General features: G+C 45.7%; 1 protein-coding gene across 5 annotated transcripts in view; it reads right to left on the reverse strand.

Moving 5' to 3' along the window:
- The window catches only part of sgk1 (serum/glucocorticoid regulated kinase 1), a 94,531-nt gene that overhangs the window by 52,226 nt on the left and 32,989 nt on the right, over window positions 1-9,316 (reverse strand). For 4 of the 5 annotated variants that reach the window (XM_071412426.1, XM_071412424.1, XM_071412425.1 and 1 more), the window contains one exon: window positions 8,448-8,654. The exons of the other annotated variant lie outside the window; for it this stretch is intronic. In XM_071412426.1, the coding sequence (XP_071268527.1) occupies window positions 8,448-8,654 (207 nt within the window). The remainder of the gene's footprint in view (window positions 1-8,447; window positions 8,655-9,316) is intronic. 5 annotated transcript variants of the gene reach the window in all.

The raw sequence follows: 9,316 nt of genomic DNA on the forward strand, positions 1-9,316 counted from the left end.
GGCTTGTCACCTAAAGCCCTGTCAAACTATTACAGATGCACAATCGAGAGCATCCTGTCGGGCTGTATCGCCGCCTGGTACGGCAACTGCACCGCCCTCAACCGCAGGGCTCTCCAGAGGGTAGTGAGGTCTGCACAACGCATCACCGGGGGCAAACTACCTGCCCTCCAGGACACCTACACCACCCGATGTCACAGGAAGGCCAAAAAGATCATCAAGGACAACAACCACCCGAGCCACGGCCTGTTCACCCCGCTACCATCCAGAAGGCGAGGTCAGTGCAGGTGCATCAAAGTTGGGACCTAGAGACTGAAAAACAGCTTCTATCTCAAGGCCATCAGACTGCTAAACAGCAATTACTAACTCAGAGAGGCTGCTGCCTACATAGAGACTCAAATCATTGGCCACTTTAATAATGTTAACATATCTTACATTACTCATCTCATCTGTATATACTGTACTGTACCTTATACAATCTATTGCACCTTGCCAATGCCGTTCGGCCATCGCTCATCCATATATTTATATTTATACATACATACATTCTTATTCCATCCCTTTAGATTTGTGTGTGTTAGGTAGTTGTTGTTAATTTGTTAGATTACTTGTTAGATATTACTGCACGGTCGGAACTAGAAGCACAAGCATTTCGCTACACTCGCATTAACATCTGCTAACCATGTGTATGTGACCAATACGATATGGAAAGTCTATTCTGTAGATGCTAGCTGGCTAGCCTAGTCGGTAGGCCCAACAAAAATGCCCTATGCCCTAACCCTATGCTAAATTATCCAACAGAATTTATGTATACAAAAAAAAGCAAAACAAATTGTATGGAAAACATACTTTCTCTCTCCTGTGTTGATGTTTTTAACCTCCAACATTTGTTGTATTTTCATTGTTTCTTGTCTGCATTTTGCTCTCGGCCCCGTTCTTTGCGCACTGTTGCATGACATTAGTGTCATGGGCACGTTTGATGTTGTTATTTCGAGCGTGTTGGGATAATATTGCAATGAACCCTAGATTGCTGATGTTATGAATTGGGCCATTGAGAGGCTTTGAAGCCACCGGTCGGCCATTATTGGCTCTCCCCAGTAGGAGCAGTCCTCCATAGCAATACATGCAATTCTACAGTTTTTCATTTCAATGTTTCCAAGGACAAAAGTACATGTATTTAAGTATTTTTTGTTATTGTAGTGGGTACAGTAACAAACAATTTGTTTTTATATATTTTATAGTTTAAAAGTATACATGAAGGTTTATGTAATATAATAAATGTGGCAAAAACGAACGTAGACATTAATACTTATTTTTTTTTTACAATGGTGGAAGTGTGCCAAGAAGGAGGAACAGTGTCTTCAAGACAGCGCCCCCTATCAGTCATCTGGTGAATACATAAATCATTAGGATCTTGACACGATGCCTTCATTCCTAGGATAAATAACTGCAACAAAGCTTCCCATCCAACAGTGAGTCTGTTCTTCTACAGTGAAACCCCTGCAAGGTGACATGATGGAATAAGAGTTCTGCCTTATGACCATTTTACATGCATTTATAAACCATTATTTAAACCATTATTTAAAGAAGCTTAATAGGCTTACAATTTTAACCATAACTTTTAACTGTGTCAAATGTTGTTGTTTTTTAAATTGATGGTTAAAGTAATTGACCCAAAATGTCAAATGCACCGTTAAATGATTAAACAATTAAAAGTATTTTTTGTTGATGTGAACCGTTTGTGAACCCCGTTTTTGCCATTGGGCATCAGACTCCAGAGCCCTTTATCGCAGAGTTGTGTCAATGACGTCATCGGTTTTTAACTGGCTAAAATGTGTTCATGTGGTTTGTGCTGAAATACGGTGCGTTGAGATGCTATTGGAAACTTTTGTAACAAGCGTTTAACAAGCATTCGTTGTTACACCTCTGCAGTTACAGACTGCAATTACCACCTGTTGTTCATACAGTGGAACTATGAATTATTACAATTAATTACAAAACTTGTTACAGTTTTATTACATACAGTGGGGAGAACAAGTATTTGATACACTGCCGATTTTGCAGGTTTTCCTACTTCTAATCAAATCAAATCAAATGTATTAGTCACATACACGTGGTTAGCAGATGTTAATGCGAGTGTAGCGAAATGCTTGTGCTTCTAGTTCCGACAGTGCAGTAATAACCAACGAGTAATCTAACCTAACAATTCCGCAACTACTACCTTATACACGCAAATACTTGTTCTCCCCACTTTACACACTGAACCAAAATATAAACACAACATGTAAAGTGTTGGTTTCATGAGCTGAAATAAAAGATCCCAGAAATGTTCCATACGCACAAAAAGGTTATTTCTCTCAAATGTTGTTCACAAATTTGTTTACATCCCTGTTAGTGAGCATTTCTCCTTTGCCAAGATAATCCATCCACCTGCCAGGTGTGGCATATCAAGAAACTGATTAAACAGCATGATCATTACACAGGTGCACCTTGTGCTGGAGACAATAAAAGGCCACTCTAAAATGTACAGTTTTATCACAACAACACAAAGCCACAGACGTCTCAAGTTATGAGGGAGCGTGCTATTGAAATGCTGACTGCAGGCATGTCCACCAGAGCTGTTGCCAGGGAATTTTATGTTAATTTCTCTACCTTAAGCCGCCCTAACATTGTTTTAGAGAATTTGGCAGTACGTCCAACCGGCCTTCAGACCACGTTTAACCACCCCACCCCATGACCTCCACATCCGGCCTCTTGGGGGGTCTGAGACCAGCCACATGGACAGCTGATGAAACAGAGCATTATTTCTGTCTGTAATAAAGCCCTTTTGTGGGGACAAAACAATATTCTGATTGGCTAGGCATGGCTCCCCAGTGGGTGGGACTAACAAAGAGTCACTGACCAACAACCAAAATGAAACGGGGGGGTGGGGGGGTAGGAGGGGTTCTGAAAGACACTCATGGGTGTGTCCACTGAAAGTTGCATAGCAACAACAACTGGGACCTAAAAGACAGCCACCGTGACACTAAATTTACAAAGAAGAGGCAAACAAAAGAAAAGCACAACACCAAACTTAAAGACAGGAAGAGAAGAAAGGTGGAGAAAAACGGGAAATCAGGAAAATCAGATCGGAGGATTGTTTTGTCTAGAAATCAAAATTGGGAGAGACAACTAAAAGAGTTGACCCACCATATCTATCAAGACAACTGGAGCACTGGGCCAGACACTGTTAAATATCACCTGGGCCAGACACTGTTAAATATCACCTGGGCCAGACACTGTTAAATATCACCTGGGCCAGACACTGTTAAATATCACCTGGGCCAGACACTGTTAAATATCACCTGGGCCAGACACTGTTAAATATCACCTGGGCCAGACACTGTTAAATATCACCTGGGCCAGACACTGTTAAATATCACCTGGGCCAGACACTGTTAAATATCACCTGGGCCAGACACTGTTAAATATCACCTGGGCCAGACACTGTTAAATATCACCTGGGCCAGACACTGTTAAATATCACCTGGGCCAGACACTGTTAAATATCACCTGGGCCAGACACTGTTAAATATCACCTGGGCCAGACACTGTTAAATATCACCTGGGCCAGACACTGTTAAATATCACCTGGGCCAGACACTGTTAAATATCACCTGGGCCAGACACTGTTAAATATCACCTGGGCCAGACACTGTTAAATATCACCTGGGCCAGACACTGTTAAATATCACCTGGGCCAGACACTGTTAAATATCACCTGGGCCAGACACTGTTAAATATCACCTGGGCCAGACACTGTTAAATATCACCTGGGCCAGACACTGTTAAATATCACCTGGGCCAGACACTGTTAAATATCACCTGGGCCAGACACTGTTAAATATCACCTGGGCCAGACACTGTTAAATATCACCTGGGCCAGACACTGTTAAATATCACCTGGGCCAGACACTGTTAAATATCACCTGGGCCAGACACTGTTAAATATCACCTGGGCCAGACACTGTTAAATATCACCTGGGCCAGACACTGTTAAATATCACCTGGGCCAGACACTGTTAAATATCACCTGGGCCAGACACTGTTAAATATCACCTGGGCCAGACACTGTTAAATATCACCTGGGCCAGACACTGTTAAATATCACCTGGGCCAGACACTGTTAAATATCACCTGGGCCAGACACTGTTAAATATCACCTGGGCCAGACACTGTTAAATATCACCTGGGCCAGACACTGTTAAATATCACCTGGGCCAGACACTGTTAAATATCACCTGGGCCAGACACTGTTAAATATCACCTGGGCCAGACACTGTTAAATATCACCTGGGCCAGACACTGTTAAATATCACCTGGGCCAGACACTGTTAAATATCACCTGGGCCAGACACTGTTAAATATCACCTGGGCCAGACACTGTTAAATATCACCTGGGCCAGACACTGTTAAATATCACCTGGGCCAGCACAGCTGAAACACCTTCCTACTAACACATACTGACTAATTAGGTGACACCAATTGGTGCGCCATACATGCTAACGAGTTATACGTGCTAAAGTCCAACCTCAAAACATAAATGGAAAAACCAAAGCCTGTAACATTAACTATCAGAATACAGGAACAAGATCAGAAAGATAGGATTATGGAGGGAGATGGAGGGGTTGTGTTCAGGAGACAACGTATACCACTCTCCATATGTACCCAGCTCCTCCATGACTCTCTCTCTCTCTGTCTCTCGCTTTCTCTCTCTCTCTCTCCTTTCATCTGGTCCTCTCTCCTACCTTCCCTCTGGTCCTCTCTCCTACTGTCCCACTGGTCCTCTCTCCTACCTTCCCTCTGGTCCTCTCTCCTACTGTCCCACTGGTCCTCTCTCCTACCTTCTATCTGGTCCTCTCTCCTACCGTCCCTCTGGTCCACTCTCCTCCTTCCATCTGGTCCTCTCTCCTACCTTCCCTCTGGTCCTCTCTCCTACCTTCTATCTGGTCCTCTCTCCTACCTTCCCTCTGGTCCACTCTCCTACCTTCCACCTGGTCCTCTCTCCTACCGTCCCTCTGGTCCTCTCTCCTACCTTCCCTCTGGTCCTCTCTCCTACCGTCCCACTGGTCCTCTCTCCTACCTTCCCTCTGGTCCACTCTCCTCCTTCCATCTGGTCCTCTCTCCTACTGTCCCTCTGGTCCTCTCTCCTACCTTCCACCTGGTCCTCTCTCCTACCTTCCCTCTGGTCCTCTCTCCTACCTTCCCTCTGGTCCTCTCTCCTACCTTCCCTCTGGTCCTCTCTCCTACCTTCCCTCTGGTCCTCTCTCCTACCTTCCCTCTGGTCCTCTCTCCTACCTTCCCTCTGGTCCTCTCTCCTACCTTCCCTCTGGTCCTCTCTCCTACCTTCCCTCTGGTCCTTTCTCCTACCGTCCCACTGCTCCACTCTCCTACCTTCCACCTGGTCCTCTCTCCTACCGTCCCTCTGGTCCTCTCTCCTACCTTCCCTCTGGTCCTATCTCCTACCGTCCCACTGGTCCTCTCTCCTACCTTCCCTCTGGTCCTCTCTCCTACCTTCCCTCTGGTCCACTCTCCTCCTTCCATCTGGTCCTCTCTCCTACTGTCCCTCTGTCCCTCTCTCCTACCTTCCACCTGGTCCTCTCTCCTACCTTCCCTCTGGTCCTCTCTCCTACCTTCCCTCTGGTCCTCTCTCCTACCTTCTATCTGGTCCACTCTCCTCCTTCCATCTGGTCCACTCTCCTCCTTCCATCTGGTCCTCTCTCCTACTGTCCCTCTGTCCCTCTCTCCTACCTTCCACCTGGTCCTCTCTCCTACCATCCCTCTGGTCCTCTCTCCTACCTTCCCTCTGGTCCTCTCTCCTACCTTCCCTCTGGTCCTCTCTCCTCCTTCCCTCTGGTCCTCTCTCCTACCGTCCCTCTGGTCCTCTCTCCTCCTTCCCTCTGGTCCTCTCTCCTACCTTCCCTCTGGTCCTCTCTCCTACCTTCCCTCTGGTCCTCTCTCCTCCTTCCCTCTGGTCCTCTCTCCTACCTTCCCTCTGGTCCTCTCTCCTACCTTCCCTCTGGTCCTCTCTCCTCCTTCCCTCTGGTCCTCTCTCCTCCTTCCATCTGGTCCTCTCTCCTACCGTCCCTCTGGTCCTCTCTCCTACCGTCCCTCTGGTCCTCTCTCCTACCTTCCCTCTGGTCCTCTCTCCTACCTTCCATCTGGTCCTCTCTCCTCCTTCCCTCTGGTCCTCTCTCCTACCTTCCCCTCTAACTCTGTCTCCAATTCTATCTCTGTATCTGTTCCCCTTTCTCCCTATGCCCCTCTCTCTCTCTCTCTCTCTCTCTGTTTACATTGCCAAAACAAGTGAAATAGATAATAAACAAAAATGAAATAAACAATATAAAATTAACAGTTACACAATTACACTTAAAAAACGTTCCTAAAGAATAAAGACATTTCAAATGTCATATTATGTCTATATACAGTGTTGTAACGATGTGCAAATAGTTAAAGTACAAAAGAGAAAATAGATAAATATAAATATGGTGTTTGTGGCAACAGGTCACAAATGTTGATGCTGTGATTTTGCACACTGTGCTATTTCACCCAATAGAATCAACATTTGATTTGTTTTCAAATTCTTTGTGGGTCTGTGTAATCTGAGGGAAATGTCTGTCTCTAATATGGTCATACATTTGGCAAGAGGTTAGGAAGTGCAGCTCAATTTCCACCTCATTTTGCGGGCAGTGTGCGTCTCTCTCTGTCTCTCTGCAGTGTGTATGTTGACTGAGCTAGCTGAGGGAACTGCAGGACCTGCGGTATCCATGACAATGCCAAAATTAGGACTTCATTAATCATTTAGAAAGGATTTTTGTATTTTTTTTGGGGGGGAAAGAATCTCTCACAGTTTGGAGTGAGAGAGAAAGAGAGAGAAAGACAGAGAGTGAAATATTTTTGCACTTCTAAGTGAGGTGGTCAATCACTCTCTCCATTTAACATAGGTGGCAGCAGTTAGTGGCTATCCCACCTGTGTGTTATAAAGATACAGTTAGCGGTTAGCTAGCCGAGTATACCAAGTATACCACTCGGGCCAAGCTTCCTGCCATCCAGGATCTTCATACCAGGCGGTGTCAGAGGAAGGCCATAAAAATTGTCAAAGACTCCAGCCACCCTAGTCATAGATTCTTCTCTCTGTTACCAGCACGGCAAGCGGTACCGATGCACCAAGTCTGGAACCAACAGGACTCTGAACAGCTTCTACCCCCCCAAGCCATAAGACTGCTAAAGAGTTAACCAATAGCTACCCGGAGTCTCTGCATTTTCCATTTTGCACTAACTCTTGACTCATCACATACAGTTCTGCTGCTGTTTGTTATCTATCGTGTTGCCTAGTAACTTTATCCCTACCTATGTGTACATACGGTATCTACCTCAATTACCTCGTACCCTTGCACATTGACTCAGTACTGGTACCCCGTGTATATAGCCAAGTTATCATTGACTCAGTACTGGTACCCCGTGTATATAACCAATTTATCATTGACTCAGTACTGGTACCCTGTGTATATAGCCACGGTATCATTGACTCAGTACTGGTACCCTGTGTATATAACCAATTTATCATTGACTCAGTACTGGTACCCCGTGTATATAACCAATTTATCATTGACTCAGTACTGGTACCCTGTGTATATAGCCAAGTTATCATTGACTCTATACTGGTACCCCGTGTATATAAACATGTTATCATTGTACCTGTGTGTGTTATCAAGGTAAAGTTAGCGTTTAGCTGTTAGCGGCTAGCCCAGTACCTGTGTGTGTTATCAAGGTAAAGTTAGCGTTTAGCTGTCAGCGGCTAGCCCACCTGTGTGTGTTATCAAGGTAAAGTTAGCGTTTAGCTGTTAGCGGCTAGCCCAGTACCTGTGTGTGTTATCAAGGTAAAGTTAGCGTTTAGCTGTCAGCGGCTAGCCCACCTGTGTGTGTTATCAAGGTAAAGTTAGCGTTTAGCTGTTAGCGGCTAGCCCAGTACCTGTGTGTGTTATCAAGGTAAAGTTAGCGTTTAGCTGTTAGCGGCTAGCCCAGTACCTGTGTGTGTTATCAAGGTAAAGTTAGCGTTTAGCTGTTAGCGGCTAGCCCAGTACCTGTGTGTGTTATCAAGGTAAAGTTAGCGTTTAGCTGTCAGCGGCTAGCCCACCTGTGTGTGTTATCAAGGTAAAGTTAGCGTTTAGCTGTTAGCGGCTAGCCCAGTACCTGTGTGTGTTATCAAGGTAAAGTTAGCGTTTAGCTGTCAGCGGCTAGCCCACCTGTGTGTGTTATCAAGGTAAAGTTAGCGTTTAGCTGTTAGCGGCTAGCCCAGTACCTGTGTGTGTTATCAAGGTAAAGTTAGCGTTTAGCTGTCAGCGGCTAGCCCACCTGTGTGTGTTATCAAGGTAAAGTTAGCGTTTAGCTGTTAGCGGCTAGCCCAGTACCTGTGTGCGTTGCCGTGGCTGCCAGGCCTCTTCCAGAGCGTAGCTAACGAAGGGTCCACTGCAGACACAGCACTCCAGCATGACAGGGCTAGCCAGCTGGTGGTTGGTGCTCACCCCCCAAGGACCGCCCCCAAGGTGCACTTCAGACTCCGCCTCCTTCTGCTTAGCATCGCCGTGGTGACGGCTCAACATCTTCCACTTCCTGACCTGCAGGACCGAGACAATACACAAACAAATCTTTACTTCATACATTACTATTTAAAATATTTTAAAAACATCTATGCATTTAAATGTTAATACAGGCTACCTCCCTATTGGCACCCTATTCCCTACATAGTGCACTACCCCTATAGGTCCTGGTCAAAACTAGTGCACTACCCCTATAGGCCCTGGTCAAAACTAGTGCACTACCCCTATAGGCCCTGGTCAAAACTAGGGCACTACCCCTATAGGTCCTGTTCAAAACTAGTTCACTACCCCTATAGACCCTGGCGGTCAAAACTACTGCACTACTCCTATAGGCCCTGGTCAAAACTAGTGCACTACCCCTATAGGCGCTGGTCAAAACTAGTGCACTACCCCTATAGGCCCTGGTCAAAACTAGGCCACTACCCCTATAGGCCCTGGTCAAAACTAGTTCACTACCCCTGCAGACCCTGGTGGTCAAAACTAGTGCACTACCCCTATAGGCCCTGGTCAAAACTAGTTCACTACCCCTACAGACCCTGGTGGTCAAAACAAGTGCACTACCCCTATAGGCCCTGGTCAAAAGTAGTGCACTACTCTATAGGCCCTGGTCAAACATCCATACAACACACACACAACATCCACAAAACATTCACACAACACACACACAATACACAAACAAT

Source organism: Salvelinus alpinus, chromosome 8, assembly GCF_045679555.1.
Source record: "Salvelinus alpinus chromosome 8, SLU_Salpinus.1, whole genome shotgun sequence".
NCBI classification, from domain to species: domain Eukaryota; kingdom Metazoa; phylum Chordata; class Actinopteri; order Salmoniformes; family Salmonidae; genus Salvelinus; species Salvelinus alpinus.